The 20,730-nt window shown below is 38.0% G+C and overlaps 1 protein-coding gene across 1 annotated transcript; it reads right to left on the reverse strand.

Annotated features, from left to right (window-relative positions):
• Positions 1-11,009: 11,009 nt before the first annotated feature.
• LOC131638476 (uncharacterized) lies at positions 11,010-12,305 on the reverse strand. The gene has a single exon (XM_058909034.1). The coding sequence runs from the start codon at positions 12,303-12,305 to the stop codon at positions 11,010-11,012; it is 1,296 nt and encodes a 431-aa protein (XP_058765017.1).
• Positions 12,306-20,730: the final 8,425 nt, after the last annotated feature.

The raw sequence follows: 20,730 nt of genomic DNA on the forward strand, positions 1-20,730 counted from the left end.
TTCCTGGCATACATCACAAGATGACTTTGTGGACAAGAACTACCTTTGTACTTCTCAAAGTCTGGGACCTTGAATTTAGCAGGTATTTGTACACTGGGAACCAAACATAGCTCCTGGGCATTCTTTCCAAACAAATCTTTGCCACAAATAGCTTTGACTTCCAGCTGAATCTTGTTGAATTGTTCTTGGAGATCTCCTACAAGATTACGCTGATTTGTGCTATCACCCTGATCATGATAAATCTCATTGCCATCATAAGGAACAGTGTGAATCGTAGGGGTCGGAACTGTCATAGTGGGTTGAGAAAGTGCCATAGTGACTTGAGAAAAAGTTACCCCCTGATTTGGAGTAAACTGTGAACTTTGCGCAGCAGGCGCTTCAGTTGTAGCTGTTTGAACCCCAGAGAAATTATGGCGGAAACCTGTACCAAAGCTGAAAGGCGGGCCCCAACCTTCTGGCATGGAGAAAGATGGAATGTTGAATGCAACTGTAGAAACTGGAGTAGTGACTTCAGATGTTACCGTTGCTTGACTGTTGGGTGGCGGCGGCTGATTCTGTGCGGCCATTAAAGAGTCAACCAGAGTAGTGAGACTTTCCAACTTTTCCTGAAGGGTGGTCACTGTACCACGGAGCTCAATATTCTCTTGTTCAGAGTGTTCCATTACTCTTCTTCTACTCGAACGAGTATTGTATCTGTGATCTGATTGCGAGCGCGGTCGAGAAACTTTGAGACGCGACAGCTTGACGATCTATTGGAGAAAGATCCAAAAGATAAGACTCTATACAACAGACTCGATATGCAGAATGATGTATGCAAAAAGAAGTTTATGATTTTTCCAAATATCTTAAAGATTATTTCCTTGCAAACATTTGAACACAAACAAATCTTTTATTGAAATAATGGGAGATGTTACAACATTGGAGCGTAGCTCCTTACAAAATTAAATGATACATGAAAATTTAAATAAATCCTAAGCATCTTCATCAGACGAAGAACCAAATGCATTGTGCAGCTTGAGCTTCATAATTTCTTTCCCATAGTAAGCTTTCAACTCGGCCTTTTCAGCTCTCAGCTTGTCAACCACATTCTTCCAATTGTCAGGAGTTGGAGCGTTGCTTGTTGATCCTTCAAGCTTTTTCTTGCTTTCTTTGATGTATCTTCTGATTGCGGCATCTTTCCGACGGATCTTCTCGTCTTTGTTCATGAGCCATCCATCCTGATGATAGAGAGTTTCTTCATGTTCTTTCACTTGTTTCTTCAACTTTCTATTTTCCACATCAGTTCTTCGAAACTTTTCTTTCCAAGCGTCTTTTTCTATCCTCATCTTGGTCAAAGTGTCTTGGTATTCCTCCATAGCGGGAATGTTGGGTCGTTGAAGTACTGCAGGAAACATGGGTTTTTCATAATCATAAGGCATTTGAAACTCCCTTGCTCTTTTCTTCACCCAACAGGTATAGGCGTTCGTAGCAATACAGTTCTTTATCTCACCCTTTTCTTTCCATCGGATGTCGTACCAGGCTTTCACCATTTTTGTCTTCAACCCTTGAGGATCATTTCCTTCCTGATAGAAGTAGCTTTCCACTGTAGGGCCAATGGGTTTAGTTGAATTTGCATACCCGAGTTGTCGTCGGGCTAGGACCGGATTGTAGTTAATTCCTCCTTGTGTACCAATGAGGGGTACGTTGGCGAATTCTCCACAACTTTCAATGGTTTCTGTACCGCAGCGAGCCAAGGTATACCACTGAATGTCATTATTAGTAAGAGACATAAGTCTTTGAGACCAACGTAAACCTTCTTGGTTTTCCGTGAAAACGGGAGACTTAGGTAAGTGTGAAACAATCCATTTAAACAACAGAGGTGCACAACATACAATAATTCCACCACCTTGGTGATTCCTATGATGGACAGAGAAATACATGTCACCAAGCAAAGTCGGAACGGGATTTCCATTCAAAAAGACCTTTATGGCATTGATATCAACAAAGTCGTCGATATTGGGAAACAGAACCAACCCATAGATGAGCAAGGCTAGTACAGCTTCAAAAGCTATCATGCTACCAGTCTCGATGAAATCAAAGGCTTTCTTTATTAGAAACTGTGAAGGCAAACCTGGAAGGTTTCCTTTGGTAGTCCAATTACTCTCTATTTCAGATTTCTTCAAGTGAGTCCCTGTTGCAATGACTGGTGACTTAGGAATGGCTTCCAAACCATTGAAAGGTATTTTGTCAGACACAGGAATACCCAAAAGATTGGCATATTCTTCCAAGGTTGGTACCAACTGATAGTCTGGAAAGGTAAAACACCGGTAGACGGGATCATAAAACTGAACCAGAGTTTTGAGAAGCCCTTCATCAACATGAGTGTTCAAAATAGGCAAAAGCTTTCCATGGCTTTTCCTAAAATCAGAGGGATCTTGTACAAAAGACGCTAACTCTTTCAGTCTTTCCACATTAGGCTCTTTGAAACCGTACCTCTTGGTATGCCTTTTTACCCACTCCATAATCTAATCCTATAATGTTTGCAAATAAAATTCTCTAATTGTTTGGAAAAATCATGTTTTTATGGAAAAAGATGGGTTTTTTTTAATGAATGTATGAATGCATGGATGCATGGATGCCACATATTCAAACATGGTAAAGCAAACATGGTAGTTCAAACATGGTAACACATACATGGTAATACAGACATGGCAACACAAACATGGTACACACAGGTTCAAAGGTCCAAAGTCACGAGCATGAGGTCAGAGAACCAAAAATGGGATAGATCTAGTTAATCACCTGCATGACATGTTCTACTGATACGTCAGAGTCTACATTTTTCTTTCGGATATTACCGGCTTTCCACAATTAAACTCATGAGCCAGCAATATTCTCAAGAAAAACTCGTCTGAGTGTGGTTCTCCGCATGACAACTAATCCAAGTCTTCACCTGAATAGTTTCTGCACCACAACCTAATAAGGCCAGGATGGGTTGGGGTTCTACGGTCTCTCAGCTTCTACAGTTCAATGAAAGCAACAATGTCTTCGCAATTAACTCGCTAAACATATATTACAAACAAGGAACCTCCACTGAGCGGAAGGATTCTCATGTGCGCCTGCACATGACTATACCCTCCACCTAATTTCTTATGTGTACTTAATCCGGGTTAGGATTTGTCCATAATGTATCACTTGTAACAGAACCACAGATGTAACGAAACCAAAGAACCAAACATGTAAATAAAAACAAAACAAATAGAAATAACCCTTTCTTTGGAAATAATAAAAAGATGGTCCCCAGTGAAGTCGCCATTTTTCTGTCGCGGGCGAAAAACCGTTTTGTTCCTCTTTTTGTGGGATGAGACACCTGATGCCTTCTTTGGGCTCGAGTGCTCATAAAAAATGATTTTTCTTTTGTACGGACCAAACTTTTTATTGTTTCCAAAAGAGGAAAAGGAAAAAAGTTGCAATAACCTTAAAAGTGGGGGGAGAGATCTTGGGTAAGAGGGTTGGTTATACGAAGGGAAGGTATTAGCACCCAACGTATCTATAGTACTCTATAGGTTTCTTTGTTTTATTTATTCCATTCTTGAGAGGTTCTTGTGAAATAGGTGGGACCTAAGGTGTTTGTTTGATTATGCTCGCAAAGATCATCGTGATCCTCTGCATACATATCCCTTAGAGGGAATCAGAGCATCTGTAGCTCGGGGTCTACGGGTGCTAAGGTTTGAATGGTTTTTTTTTGTTTTGTTTTGCTCGCCAAGGATCGACCTTGTGCCTACGTATTCTCAAAGGGATGTTGAGAAAGTCAGAGCAATCGTAGTTCCCACTTATGCTAGTGGAAGCAAAGAAAAATAGACAAATGTCGTCTAAATGCTAGATGTATCTAATCTATATCATCACATACATCTATTTAATTTTGTTTGAAAATCTTTTCATTATAAGCCCGGGGCCATGCCACTTAGGGTGCTTAGAATGATAAAGATGTTTTTGTTTAACCAGCCTTGTGGCAAAAGTTTCAATGAAGTCAGCCTTGTGACAAAAACTTTGATTAATCAGCCAGCCTTGTGGCAAAAGTTTCAATGAAGTCAGCCTTGTGACAAAAACTTTGATTAATCATCCAGTATGGTGGTAAAACAGTTTGATTGATTAGCCAGCCTTGTGGCAAAAAGAAGTTTGATTGATTGATTGATTGTTTGTTTGTGATGATATAGAAGAGATACTCCTAGCATAGAGATGAAAAATGTCTAATCTCCTAGGGTATTTGTTTTGGATATTGGGGATGCTTATAAGAAGCCCGTGGGTCCTTGTACGAAGCCCAAGAGGAGGCTATCCGAGGGTCCTTGCATTGTAAGCCCAAGAGGAGGCTATGGGAGGGACAATCCAGGGTCCTTGCATTGTAAGCCCAAGAGGAGGCTATGGGAGGGTCACTCGTTTGTACAAAGCCCAAGGGGAGGCATGGTATAGTTGGTCTGAGCTCTTAGAGCGATTTCACCGGGAAACCATACTCTATGTCCTAACCTAAACTAGGGAGATTCTTTGCACGAAGCCCAATAGGAGGCTATGGGGAACCTAGTGTTGTACTAAGTTGAATAAGCATATAACACAATCACAAGTATGAACAAGTACGAACAAACATGAACAAGTACATGAACAAATATGAACAGTTATACATATATGACAAAGTGTGCGTGTATAATGGAGTTTATGAAGGAAATATACCTGTAAGCATGATCCATTTGTATACACAGGGCTCAGGACTCACACTCGGGGAGAGGTCCATTTAAATTTATTCAACAGCTATGTAAACAGGTATTTACAAAGGGGCTCGGGACTTATACCTACATGGAGGCCCATGGTATATTTTTGGGAAGATTTAAAGAAACCTTCGTTTTTGGTTTGTTATTAAAGTTAAAAATCAAACTGATCGAGATATGTACAAAAGGCGTACAATGAAATACCTAATTTCATGTACTTGAGTGGGTATGTACGAAAGGGCTCGGGACTTATACCTACGTGGAGGCCCATGGTATATTTACAAAACATGGTTGATCGTTTTATTTACAGACGCGTCGTTTGTTGTTTTGAAAACAGTTTGAAAAGTATTGTTTTGAAAGAGTTTTCTGTACAAAGAAAAACTGTATAAAAGGAAAAAGGAGCGGGTCTTATACTCTCTAATATTCGAGAGGCCCCTGTTTTATTTTCATAAAACAGGGTGGATGGTTTTGAAAATGATTTGAAAATTATTTGAAAAAAGTTTTGTTTTGAAGAAATTTTATTGTTTTGAAAACTGTACAAAAAGAAAAGAAATGGGACTTACACTCTCTAATATTCGAGAGGCCCCACTGTTTTGAAAAACAATGGATGATTTGAAAGTGAATTGATTACTGTTGTGAAAACAGTTGATTGAGTTTTAGGCTTACCTCGAAGAATGAGAAAATTGGATTTCTGAGTTTAAGGTGTTACCGTGATCCTCAAGTGGTATGCTTGGAATAAATTAGGATTTAAACAGATGTTAAGCATCCTCACCAGCAGAAAAGAATGTCAGATAAGTTCACAGCTTACAGCATTCTTTGATCATCCAGTAATTGTTTAAGGAATTCTACAGCAAATGGTAGACCAAACAAAACAGACAAAACAGAGAACAACAGAGAAATAATCTCGAAGTCTCGGATGAAGTTAGAAAATTTAAGTAATATATGCAACAGTAATCAAATAGAAATTTAAATGATTATCTACACAAAATTATATGAAAATATTAAATTCAAAAGAAATTAATCTAAGAAAATATATCTTTTTTTTGTGATTTTTCATGGAGTAAGAAAATAATTAGAAACATAAATATAAGTATGTATCAAATATATTTTTTGGAGTTTTTAATAAGAATTAAAAAAAACACACTTATAAACATATGAAAATATCAAAAGAAACTTTTAATCTTCAAAAAAAAACATATTTTTGTCATTTTTAATAAGGATTATAAAAGACAATTAAAATCCTATATTAAAATTAAAAAAAAACCTATTTTATAAAAGATAATTTCTATAGAAAACTAATAGAAATAATTAAAAGATTTTAATAGTTGGGCCTGAGGGTGAAATTCGGATAAGGTGGGTGCATGGCCCAAATGACAAAAGCTGAAATAATATAAAAAAGAAAGTGGACCGGACCGGGTCGGTTCATGAGGAACCCGGATCCGCCAAGCTCTCTTAATGCAAGGTTGGGTTAAAAAACCCTAAAGAAAACCAACAAGAGGCAGCGCCTCTTCTTTCTCATCTCACGATATTTTTCTGGAAAAAAAATCATAGAGGAACAAAAGCCATAGCAACTTGCCTCACTCTCTCGGTTTCTAATGATTTCATTCGCTTATGAGCAACAACAACAGCGACTCTTAATCTCTCGGTGGTTCCAGGTTCTTTCTCTCGCTTTCACTCACGGTGAACAACAACGGCGGCTTGCCTCACAGAGCATGAACAACAGCGGCCATGGGAGAGTCCTCAGAGACTCTCGGTTTCTTAAAACAGGTTTTGTTCCTTGACTTTGTTTTTCTCTGTTTTGAATTTGCTTGCGGTGAATGACAACAACATAAACTCTCACCTTCGTTTCTGCATAATAGCTCACACTCTTGGTGAAGCAACAACAAAAACTCTCGACCTCTTGCTCAATCGTTGTCGGTTATCCTCTCAGTGGCTCTCAGTGAACAAAAGAAAGGTAACACAGTTTCTTTTCAATTCCGATTTCCTTTTTCATGACATAGAAAAAATATGTTTATGCACTCTGTTTTTATTTATTTATTTTCAAATTGTTCATAGGAACCAAACACTTACAGTAATAATTGACAGCAATGTTAGGAGTAAGGTGTGAGATGGACTTACCTACGGCGAGGAGATCTTCACCGGTTATTGTTGAGGTATGTACCAATTCTGTTTTCTACTTATGAACTTGTTGCAATAGATGTTGACAAGGCTGCTGAATTTTGGAATTGATCGATGTATGTATCGAGTTCTTGCGGTTGGCTGCAAGTTATTATTGTTGCTTTGCTGAATTTTTGCTTTGAATGTCTGAACCGTTGCTTGTGAATTATAGGTGTGGTGCTGAATTTTGAACTGCTGCAGGTACAATCAACGGTTAATGGAATTATGGAGAGTGAAAGAAAAGAGGCTTACCTGCGGCAAAGATGTTGAAGATTCATCTATGGAGGCTCGAAGATGGGAGCCATCGTTGAAGGCTGCTAGCAAGCAAGGTATGAAGGCCTTCCCTCTTCCTCTTTCTTTTGTATTTTGTAACTTAGAAGTTACAAAACATTGGCTGCCTTCTCCCCTCCTTTGTAACTATGGAACTTTATGAAAATTATGAAAAGAGAGAAAGCAAGAACTTAAGTTGCTTTGGTGTCTTTTGCAATGAAGTGAGGCCTTCTATTTATAGGAAAAGTTAAGGGCATGTTTGGATGATAATAAACTTGATTCAATCATTGCAAGATAAGAGAAAGAATAAGAATATTCTTTATGAGATTTTTCTCTTGCAAGTGGTCATGAAATATCTTTGATTCCTTTTTGAATTATTTCTTTTCTTTCTCTTTTTTTTTTGAATTATTTCCTTTGTTGGATTTTTGCTAATCTCACCCCTTTTTGTCTTGAATTATTCTTTTGCTAAATTCACCCCTCTTATGTTTCTTTTTCATGTTGCATGAGGACTTTGAAGAAAGCATGAAGAAGCTTGAACTTGAAGGATGGAGATTTGAAGAATTCAAGAAAGAATTGCATTTTCTTTTATTCTTTGTAATCCAAATTTATTCCACTTTAGATTGTATGAATTTTGAATGGAATTTTGAAATGATGCAATTCTTGAACTTTAGATAAAGTTCATTTGTAATTCATTTGGAAATTTAGAACTTTGTTCATGTAAAAGAACTTCACTTGTAATGTTTGAATTTCTCTTAGAATCCTTGAATGGAAATGTATGAAACATGAATATTTCTTGAATGAATTTGAATGCAATTTCTATGTCTAGAATCAATTCTTGAATTCTTTTGAATGATCCTTTTTCAAAAGGAAATGGTGGAATATCCTTGAAGTAGTGAAGTTTTGAATTTCAAGTCTTGAAATGTATTCTTGCACCATGAATTAGAAATGATCTTGAATTAAAATCCTTGAACCCATAATCTTGAATCATTTTTGAAGTAATTTTCCAACAATGAATTAAACATGATATTTTCTTTGCAACTTTGATGAAATTCCCATGAATGATCAAATAATTCATATGAATCAAATCTTCACCATGAGCATTCCATGAGCCTAAAAAACCAAGAAATAGATTCCAAGCAAGTCTCTTAAATCGCACCAATTGGCAATGGCGCCTTTAAAATGAAATCACCCACGAACATGAATGTATCTTGCAAAGAATGAGTGAATGAATGAATCATATTGAGTTATTGGAAGACCTTGAGTCATGGTTTGAGTTGTGGCACCATGTCCTGATTAAAAAGTCAGTTATTCAGTGAATTAGGTCAAAAACCCTAATTGTCGATCTGATGAAATTGATGACTGTGGATCTTGAATTGAGATGTAATTTCCATTGGATGTTGTCATAGGTATTATTTGAAGATGATTGAAACCTTTGATTGACTTCCTGGGGATTTTTAGGGTTTCCCAAATGTGATCCCTGATTTTAGTCCCTGATAGTTCAAAACCCTGATCTGAGGATTTGTCTGATCAATCTTTGTGTAGAAGATGTTATGAGCCAATGGATTAGGTCAAAATGATGCACTTGAGGTCTTGATATCATGTCCCAAGTCATTATGTCAAATCCTGAACTAAAGTCAGGAGTGTGCTATCTTCAGTCAAAACCCTAATTCAGTCGATTCAGAGCCTTTGAGCTTGTTGAGATGGATCTCTGAGGACCAAATGTTGATTGTTGATGAAGATGATTCATTTGAAATGAAGGGAGAACAAAACCCTAATTGATTGTTACTTGTACTGATGATTTCTTGATTAAACCCTGCTGAGTCACCAGTAGCAAATGATGCATATGCAATGATATGAGGTGGTATCTTAGGTCAAAAATTGGGGTATGACAGGATCATCAGTAGAACTTTGGAAATTACCGATACGTCTTCAATCTTCAAGCCACGGGAGAAACCTTCTCACAAATTCTCTATAGAAGGAATCTTTTCAAACCTGATAGTGCAACGACCCATCCAGCCTTGAATTCCTCTTTTCAGATTCTCACAACCATTGGGTTGGGATGCACAATAATAACAATCTGGGTCGCACCCCGAAAATAAACCGGCTTGCAGAAGCTTTCTCTTGATATCCGGGAGAGGAGTTGACAGATCTCTCACATCATAGACATGGACTGTGTCCATGATAACATTAACAGTCTTGTCATGTTTTGGCATAGGGGCAGTAATAACATTCGGAGTTTTTGGAGGTTCAAACTCGATTTCACCAGCACTTATCATGTCTTGAATCTTAATTTTTAGTGCCCAGCAGTTATCAGCATGATGTCCAGGACTATTGGAGTGGTACACACATTTTGCATTAGGATCATAGTTTGGAGATGTAGGATTGACATTCTTCGGAGGATCTCTTATAGTGATCAAGTTGGCCTTTAACAGATGTTGCAGAGCTTGAGACAAAGGCATGTTGATCTTAGTGAATTGCCTTCTAGGTGCGTCTGACCTACGCTGATACCCTTGTCTGGGGGTCTGTTGAGGTATTGGTGCAGAGATTAGGATGGCCCCAAAAGATTGATTCTGATCATTCTTATTACGACCCTTTTGACTGTGCACAGCATTAGATTCATTCTTTCCATGATATGGCTTCTTTGTAGTACTAGAGGTAGCACCTACCTGAATCTTCCCACTTCGAATACCACTTTTAACACGTTCTCCGATCAATATGAGGTCAGCGAAACCAGATGAAGAACTACCCAGTAGGTGACTATAGAACGGGCCAGTCAGCGTACCCATGAACATGTCAACCAACTCCCTATCAGTCAAAGAAGGTTGAACTCTTCAAGCTAGATCTCTCCACTTTTGAGCATACTCCTTGAAACTCTCTTTCAGACCCATAGCCATGCTTTGCAATTGAGTACGAGTAGGTGCGAGATTAGCATTGTATTGGTATTGTTTATAGAAAGCAATAGCCAAGTCTTTCCATGTATGAATGTTGGCGCCATCCAGTTGATAGTACCATTCGAGTTGGGTTCCAGATAAGCTCTCTTGGAAAAAGTGGATCCATAGCATTTTGTCAGCAGTGTGAGGCTGAATCTTCCTCACATAGGATTTCATATGCATCTTGGGACAAGAGACTCCGTCATACTTAGCGAAAGTCGGGGTCTTGAATTTTGGAGGGATAACGACTCCAGAGATGAGCCCTAATTCCTCAAAATCCAGTCCAGGTACCTTCTGGATTTCAATAGCCTCCATACGTTCTTCCAATTGCTTGTACCTCTCTTCAGGATATTCCTCCTCATAATAGTAGTCTCCTTCTTCATCATCTTGCTTAGCAGAGGCAGCGTTACTCTTTGCATCAGTCTTGATGCTAGCGTCATCATCTTCTTCTTCATCGTCTTTGGGAATTTCTGCTTCTTTGACCTTTTTGAGAGGGCCCTTGAATCTTCTTCCCATGTTGAGGATGCTTACTGGTTTCCTGGTCTTCTTCTCCTTCTTAGTTAGAAGGTATTTCAGCTCATCTTGCCCCTTGGACAAGTTCAGGATCAAATCTTGGAACTCAGCATTTTGAGCCTGGAGATTCTTCACAGATTGTTCGAGATCCATTTCCTTACTGAAATAAACAGCGGAAAGATGAGAAACCTATTTGTAAAAAAAACCTGTTGATGCTTTGTTATGAATGTGATGTTTATGCTTATGCAATGTTTCCAAGGAATTAAAGGATTTTTAACATATATTGAAAATAAAAGCAAAAATATTAATTCTTTTGTAAAAATATAATGTTATGAAATTAATAATTACATCCAAAGGTGCTGAAAATATAAAATAAAATATAACATAAAAATAATAGAAATCAATCTTCGAGTCGGCGCTTTCTCTTTAAACTTTTGATCTCTTCTTTGTGCATTTTAATCATCTCGTTTCTTTCTTGGACGAGTCTATTGATCTCTTGTTCCCATGATTGTATCTGATCTGGAGAGACGAAATCCTCAATCTTCCATTTACGGGAGAAATAGTCAAGCATACTATCACGCTCTTTGGCATTGGCCACCAACACCGCTTTTTCTGCTTCAACATCCCGTAGGCGCCTTTCGAGATCATCCTTTTCTCTTCTTAAAGAAGCAATAGTAGCAGCAAGGTCTTCATTTGGAGCGGGAACATAAGGCTCCAAAACCACAGGAATGACCGGAGGGGTAACCCTTGGCACAACAGGGATATCAGATGGATATGGCATACCATACTCAACAACTCGATCATAAATCCACCTAAAATAAAGATCTGAAGGGATGTAGTTCCTTAGTCCCAATTCTCTCGTACCTACTTTCTTTACCTTGGACCAAGCTCTAATAAACAACTTCTTCTTCCCAGTTGTATCTGAATCATAATTAAAGTTTTCCGCACTAAGGTATATGGAGCGGGGTTTGTCTTTCAAAGCGAAACCAAACTGATGTCGAGCTAATATGGGGTTATAAGTTATTCCTCCTCGTGTACCAAGAAGAGGTACATTTGGGAAATCTCCGCAACTATCAAACAAATGGGTTCCTTCAAACTCTTTTTGGTTCCAAACGATATCATCGTAAGAAAGCCTCACGACTCTTTGAACCCAAGTCCAACCTTCTTTGTTCTTTATCACGGAACAGGGTAAGTGCGAAATAAACCACTTATGTAATAGAGGTGTGCATCCAAGAACGCAACCTTTCCCTTTAGATGATCGATGATGGATGGAATGTAACAAGTCACCCACTAATGTAGGAACGGGGTTGTTGCTGATAAAAATCTTAATGGCAATCACATCAACAATTTTGTCATAACGAGGGATCAAGACTTGCCCATAGATTAGGAAAGCGAGGACTTTTTCAAGAGCGTCCATGCTTGCAGCATTAATCAAGATTTCGGCCTGACTATACAGGAAGTCAATAGGCAAACCAGTATATTCTCCTTTATTCACCCAAGCCTTTTTGATGTCTGACCGAGGCAAATGCAATGCAGCAGAAACATCTTCCAACCTAGGAATCTCTTCTTCACCAGTGTAAGGCATCTGATCAAGTACCGGTAATCCTAGTATGGAGGAAAATTCCTCTAATGTGGGAACCAGCTGAAAGTCTCTATAAGTAAAGCAATGAAGGAGAGGATCATAAAACCGAATCATGGTGTTGAGGAGCGCTTCATCCACTTTGGTTCGTACCAGGCTGATCAATCTGTAAGAGATTTGGAAAGCACAAAAGCACCAGAAACATTATCACAAAGAATCTTTAGAGATGTAGGCACTCCCTTGAAGCTGAGGCAGAAAGGTTTACGAACTTTGATTTCCATGACCTACAAAACAAATTATGGTTAACAATCCTTTAACTCCTTGGAATGAGTTAGCCATGATATGTATGAATGATGCATGGATACATGAGTCACAAACACAAATAAGTACACACAAATCACGCAATTTCCTTAGGCTCAGCTTGCATGGAGTTTGACCAGGTGGGATACCCTTCCCAAAGGTACATCTATGGATAAAGAGATTTCAACAACAGGTTCTACTAGTGACCCAGAATTGTCAGCCCCTTCTAAAGCACCCTCGAACATGGTACATGCATACCACGCAATGATACTTTAGGAAGAAACCTATATGAGATGTAGTATCGGGTCGCGACCATAACTTGGCATGCACCAAGAATAGCCCTCCCACTACGTTCCTAAAAAGTTAGGATGGGTTAAAGGTGACTAAAGGTCCTTGAGCTCCAACTCACCTAAAGATACATGCATAAACCTCTCTCATGCAAAAGAGGTACACAATAACCAGTGAAGGCCTAACTCAAGCGCGAACTTCATATTGACCAATCCCAAGCATGCACAAGGGAGGTCTCCATGACTATGCCGTTCCTATCTTAAGTGTACTTGAATCCGGGTGTAGGATTCGTCCTTCATTTATTTCCCAAAACAACCCTGAAAAATAAAGCAAGCAAAGCAAACAATAGAAAACATTTAAGTGATCCTAAACTTTTAAGGTAACCCCTCTTTTATTCGAAAAGTCCCCAGCAGAGTCGCCAGTTCTGTAATACGGTGAACTGACTTTAAAGAAAATATCGCGGTAAGCAAGAGTCGCCACCGACTTTTATTTTATCCAATTGGAAAAGCTAAAAGAACAGGAAAGACTTTTTAAAATAAATTTTGAGTTCGGGGGGTAATTTATGCAAAGGGAAGGTGTAAGGCACCCTTTGCATCCATGGTTTTTCATGGGCTCTTAATTGCTTAGCTCACTTTTTGTTTGAAAATGTTTGCAGTGAATAAAGAAAAGGATTTGAAATAAGGACTTTAGCTTGTAAATAAGCGTAACCTTTTTGAAGGTTTTTGATAAAGGGTAAGAAAAAGATTTAAACCAGAGCAAGCAATTAGGAGGTAATTACCCCTATTAAAAAGGTTCTTTTAGCCTTTCAGGGCTATCCATACCATAAGAGGGTAGGAAGTCCTTTTATTGGAGGTTGAAGGGTCGTCGAAATTATCGTTCGCCATAAGACTGTCTCTGCCATAAAGAGGGCAGGTAGTCTAAGGGAAGGATAAAATAGTCTTTTTAGGCAACCAAAGAGGACGCCTCAGCAATCGAAAGGGACTATCACATCATATCGTAGGCAACTTCGAGGGACAAGATCATATAACCGAAGGCAGCATCGAAGGGACTTATGATCTTTTGTGATGAGAATGAGCTGAGGGCAACATTTGCTGAGGCATCCTCGGAATCCGAGGGACTTGACTATTCTGTAATGAAAAAGCAACAAGGCAATAGGCAACAGACAACAAGATGGATTACCATAAAAGGTGTGTGGGTGCACAATCACGTGATTGATTCAGATATATTATCTTGTAAATTAGTTATTCTAATTCTGTTCAGAGTTGCACTCCCTAGAATTACTAACCACGCAGTAATAATCAATAATAATGTAATAGCATCACAGTTTAAGTGCCTTCAAGGCCAAACAATACAAACCAGGAGCAGTTACAAAATATATCATCATGGGGAGGGGAAAAAGCAATTTATAAGATAAACCAGAAAACCAATAGGTTAACCACAAGTAATAATATTGGGGTTAGAAATTAAATGAGAATAAGTTTAGGGTTACCAAAGGTTTGAGCTTTAATCGGTTGGCCAACCCTTAAAATTAATGAAGGAAATATAAAAAGGGTGAGTGCATTACAAATCCATTGGCGATTGAAGCAAACCCTATTTTAATTCAAAGGGCCAAATAAACAATAAAATAATATTAAATTAAATAATAAAAAAATAGAAACTTAGCTTTTCGATTTAGTATGGTGCGTGGCTAAAGGATCTTTGATTAACCTTGAAAATTAGGCGCGAAGAAGAGAAACGTTCGTGCATTAACTAATCTACAACCCTGATTCATCGGGATAAATCAGGGTTAGAAACCATACGATTAAATAAAAAACTAATAATTTATATAATACCAAAGGTTAAGGGAAAAGTCGAGAGTTCAAATCAATTTATCAATTAAATAATTATTGGATGGAACCCTAATTATTTAATCGATAAAAATTTATTTGAAAATAATATTGAATTTTAAATGAAAAAAGCAACAATTATTAATAAATTCGTAAAAAGATCGAACTTTCGATAAAAAAAAGAAAATAAAAAAAATAAACAATAATATAAAAATATGAATTTTAATAAAATAAATAGCTTTTAAACAAAATAAATATTTAGTAAACAAAACAAAAGAAGAAAAGAAAAAAAATAGAAAACTATGTAATTAAAAATTATAAAAAATTATAAAAAAGCTTAGCTGCGATTGGGTGTGACGCAGCGTTGAGGTACACCATGCGCCTGCCAGCCTGGAACATTGGATCTGCAGGCATCAGGATTAGACGGTCGTGATGATGAGAGTGCATCACTACACGCGTGGACGCTACACACTACGAACGTGTGCCAATGGATTCTTTGAATGGGGCAATCACGCTGTGCCACGAGGTCTTCTTCTTCATAAAAACTTGCAAAACTCTTTTTACAGCGCTTGCAGCATACAAGATGTAAAAAGTCCTTACCTATTACACCTGTTGAATGCTAAAACACACATACACGCATAAAAATTCCAGATGAGACCATGGATGGACTCGGTTTTCCCTCACGAACTCAACCACGCCCTTAATTTGGTCTAATTTTGGCTAAATGATAAAGCCCTAATTTGGAGCTCCAAGATCCATCCATGGTGGATTCATGTACCTGCATTCAAACTCGAACAAACTATCCAGAAACTTTCCACACATTCATGCAATCACAATTATGCAATCGAAATTCATTAAAGATGCGTGCATTATGCAAATCGAACAAAAAATAGTAATGGCAAACCGTGAGCTTTTGGTGACAATTCTAGATGCTTCAAGGTGCGATAGTGATTGGAAACGCTTCTCTGAAGCCTTGGGAACGTATTGGAACTGACAAAAGTCCTTGAAAACTCTTCAAAGTCCAAAACCGAATCTTGAAATTTCTTGAGTTTGTTGAGTTTTGCACAGAGCTTCTTTAGGCGAAAAATCCTTGTCTTGTGATCTGAACCACTTCTCTACTTATAGTAGAATAAATTATGTCAACAAAAATAAGCCAAATCTCCTTAAATCAATCCTTGGCAAATTGATTGGAAATTGATTTTTTTTTCTTTCTAATTATGGCCAATATTTGATTTAATTAATCCAATTCCATCTTGCACTAATTTGTAATGATTGAGAGGTATAATTGATGATTAAATAGTATTCTTTTATACCTTTGAATCAAATATTTGATTTTCTTTTAATTTATTTGATTTTAATCCTTTTTTAATTGAATAAAAATCATAATAAATTAAATAAACCAAATAAATTCTTGTAAATAATATTTATGGTCTTGGATAACATAAGGATAAGGATTGGATCATAAAGAGTTGGGCCCCTTTGCAAAAATATTCATTTTGAAGCCTTTTACTTCACATTTTTCCCCTTGAAATTGCCCAACTTTAACAAGGCATATCTCACTACATTTTTAAGATATGGAGGAGTTCTTGGACTTTTTGGAAACCTCAAGATGTCCTCTACAAGCCACTTTGGAAGCTTTTTTTAATTTGAAGATTTTATCTTGATGATATGGGCTTTGACAAAAAAACTGCTTTTGGTTGACTTTCAAAAAGGACCTATAATGTCTTGATCCATATCTCTTAAATGAAGCCTTTTTGGACCTGGCTTGTGAGATACAAATTTGTAGAGAATTTAATTTTCTTCAAATTGAGCTTTGGATGGAAAATTTCTAATGTTCCATGTGAAAGTTATGGCTGGTCAAAGTTCAGTTGACTTTTAGTCCAAAAAACCCTAATTTAGAAACTTTGGATTTTGTTGATTTCTAAACTTTTCTTGATGAATCATGATCAATCCTTGATCAAATGATGAATGATACTTCAAAAATAAGGATGTTGACCAAAAATCAGGAATTTTGACTATACTTTGACCATAGTTGACTTTTAGGTCAAGCTAGTTGACTGTTGACTTTCTGAGCAATTGACTAGGCAATCCTTGGAATTGAAGCTTGTACTTTGCCATAAAGATAGTTTGAAACATCATGAGCCATATGAAATCCATTGGAGACCTTGAACCACTGATTTCCTTTAGAGAATTTGAAACCCTAATTCATTGAGCCATTGTTTAGGAGAGTGTATCTTTGAGTCTTGAGCTTTTGTATGAGCTTGAAAGGAGAAATGAGATGGGCAAATTTTGGGGTATGACAAGTCGGGTAATTCCTCTCATGCACTTTGAGTTGTCTCGACGCATAAGCGACTACCTGTTGATTTTTCATTAGTACACCTCCTAATCCCATCAATGAAGCAACACAATAAATAACAAAAGATTCCGCCGGATTCGGCAAAATCAAGATCGGCACACTAGTCAACCTCTTTTTCAACTCTTGGAATCCTTCTTCACATTTCGAATCCCATATGAACGCTTGAACCTTCCTAGTCAACTTAGTTAACGGCAACGCTAACTTTGAAAAGCCTTCAATGAACTTTCTATAGTAACCCGCAAGACCAAGAAAACTACGGATTTCGGAAACTGACTTCGTAGCTTCCCACTGAGACACAGCTTCTACCTTCATTGAATCCACGACAATACCATTCTTGGAAATCACATGCCCTAGAAAACTTACTTTGTCTAGCCAGAATTCACACTTCGATAGTTTGGCATAAAGCTTCTTCTCTTTCAGCAGTTCTAATACAACTCTAAGGTGATTTGCATGTTCTTCTTCATTCTTAGAATATATTAAAATATCATCTATAAACACCACTACGAACTTGTCGAGATAAGGATGAAAGATCCTATTCATATATTCCATAAAAATACCAAGTGCATTAGTAACTCCTAATGGCATCACAGTATATTCATAATGACCATACCTTGTTCTGAATGCAGTCTTCTAAATATCGTCTGTCTTCACCCGAATCTGATGATATCCCGACCTCAGATCAATCTTACTGAACACACACACCCTAACTAGCTGATCCATTAAATCATCAATCCTTGGCAACGGATACCGATTCTTGATAGTAACTTTATTCAAATGTCTATAATCTACACACAGCCTCATCGAACCTTCTTTCTTCTTTACTAGTAACACCGGTGTACCCCACGGCGAAACACTAGGACGAATAAACTCCTTCTCGAGTAACTCTTCCAATTGACTCTTCAACTCAGCTAATTCAGATGCCGACATGCGATACAGCACCATCGAAACCGGACTAGTTCCAGGAACCAGCTCAATAGCGAATTTCACCTCCCTCTCTGGCGGTATCTCTCTTACATCTTTTGGAAAAACTTCGGGAAAGTCACATACTACTGGTAATCCACTACTCGCCACTTTCCCTTTCACTTCCATAGATGCAATCAACATAAACACGACAGCCCCGTCCTTCATCGCTTCATCTACCTGTCTAGTAGTCATTGCCAATCCTTCTACACTCACATCTTCAGGAAAAATAACCGTCTTCGTGAAACAATTGATATGAACCCGATTGAATTGCAACCAGTTCATTCCCAAAATAATGTCGAGTTGTTCCAATGGAAGGCACACTAAGTCCATTTCGAATTCTCTACCAAAAATATCAATTGGACAGTTCAAACAAGCAAACGAAGTAGTCACTGAACCCGACGCAGGAGTGTCAATAATCATACTTCCATTTATATTAGAAATTTCTAAATTCAACCTTTTAGCGCAGTCCATAGAAATAAAAGAATGTGTCACGTCAGTGTCTATAATCGCAATTAAAGGAGTGCCATGGATAAAATACGTACCTTTAATTAACCGATCCTCTAGAGTAGTCTCGGAACCAGATAAGGTGAACACTTTACCATTAGCTTGATTCTTCCTCGGCTTAGGACACTTAGGACTAATGTGACCCTCTTCTCCGCAGTTGAAACAAGTTACAGTGTTCCCTTTGCACTCAATAGCAATGTGACCTGCCTTCCCACACTTATAGCACTTCTTTTCTTCACTTTTGCACTCGTGAATGCGATCTTCAGGTTCTCCATAATCAAAGCACTTAACAGGGGCACCAGAGTCTCCCCCACTAAGCTTCCTCCAACCTCCAGCTTTCTGATTACCTTTACCATATGGCTTACCACGATTCATAGGCTTCTTCCCTTTCTTGTTGACCAACTCGCGAGAGTGAGATGACTTCAGCTTAACATTGTCTTCTTCAAAGATTCGACTGCAGTCAACCAAATCAACAAACCTGCGAATCCTTTGATATCTGATACCTTGCTTAATCTCGTCTTGGAGACCATTCTCAAACTTAACACACTTCGAGAATTCGCTAGCCGCATCATTGTTATAGTAGACATAATACTTCGCCAGCTCAACAAACTTGGAAGCATACTCCGGCACGGTCATGTTACCTTGTGTCAGTTCTAGGAACTCAATTTCTTTCCTGCCCCGAACATCTTCAGAGAAGTACCTCCTCAGGAATTCTCTCTTGAACACAGCCCAAGTAATTGCTACACCGGTAGCTTTCAATTCATCTCTACTAGCAACCCACCAGTCATCAGCTTCTTCAGACAGCATGTGACTACCATACCCTACCTTCAGATTTTCATCGCAATCAATCACTCGGAAGATCCTTTCAATTTCCTTCAGCCACTTCTGAGCGCCTTCGGGATCGTGTGTGCACTTGAGTAGCTGAGGATTGTTCCTCTGAAAACTATTCAGCTGTCTGTCAGCACCAATACCAGCTCCATTGGCATTCCCTCCCAGCACACCGGCAATCATGCCCAGAGCCTTAGCAATCGCATCATCGTTCCTTCCACCTCTTCCAGCCATTGTTCTGCTAATTCACAAAACAATTTCGTTAGAATAAAGAGTATCGACAGTGTCTACCTCACACTAGTCACGTACAAGGGAAATACTGACACTAAGATTTTGACTCTAACGACCGACTATGCTCTGATACCACTATTGTAACACCCTTCTAAAACACCGCGAAAAATTTAACAATAATCAGAGTAAAACAAGAAAAGGGCATTACAATCTCCAAGTAAATGAAACAATACTCATGTCATGCCATAAAAGAGAACGTTAAACCAAAATTATCCAGATTAACATGTTAACACAGCGGAAATTATCTTTAACATCTGAATAATGAAACAACCAGAGTCGTAGACTCAAAATACAATCATAAACCAAACATCCAACAGTAAGAGCTTATCAAATAACTCTACACAACGTCCCCAGTGTTACACGACCAGAGCATGACACAGACCCAACTGACTCTAACGAATTACTTGACGAGCTAATCCTCACCAAGCACAAAAGTTACTCCTCAATCTGAAAATAACAACAGTAAGGGTGAGTTTCATTCGCATTAACAAATGTTATAGGAATATAAACAATACAACCTTATTCATACATTATTCACCCAAATCAATTATATTCAGATAGTATAGCAATAATCATCACACACAACCATCCATATCAAACACATATGAATTAGAACATTGGACAACTTCCATTCATGTTATAGTTATGCACAACAACCTAATGCAATGCAACTAAATGAATGTGGTACCAAATATGGGACGAACCCATCTCACCGATCCACCATCGTCAAGGATACGGCGACACCCACTCACTAATTCCACGCAATGGGAATTAGCTACCACTGATCCACTCATCCACCATCGACAAGGATCAGCCACATAATGATTATGAAATGCATGCATCAACCACGACATGCTCATTATCAACATCCACCAACGATTCATAATCATTCATCCACAACACACAAAGCATACTAATATCACAACAATTTGATATTCACCACAACATAATACATTTAATACAACAATATATTATCACCTCGGCAATCATACTAGCTAAAACACCGCATAGCATATCCGTACCGTTACTCAATTTACCACCAAATGCCAATTTTCAAAACCAAATAAAATAGTTTTAAGTTATAGCTCCCTAATCTATTTCATAAAATAGAGAATTAATTTATTTAACGAATCCTCAAAATGGCGTACGAAAAGGATTAACGGTTTAAAAGTTACGGATATTTAAA

Source organism: Vicia villosa, unplaced genomic scaffold, assembly GCF_029867415.1.
Source record: "Vicia villosa cultivar HV-30 ecotype Madison, WI unplaced genomic scaffold, Vvil1.0 ctg.002321F_1_1, whole genome shotgun sequence".
Lineage (NCBI taxonomy): Eukaryota > Viridiplantae > Streptophyta > Magnoliopsida > Fabales > Fabaceae > Vicia > Vicia villosa.

Bases quoted from the DNA above. Each gene is read 5' to 3' on its own strand.
- LOC131638476 (XM_058909034.1), bottom strand. From the start codon at position 12,305: ATGATTCGGTTTTATGATCCTCTCCTTCATTGCTTTACTTATAGAGAC.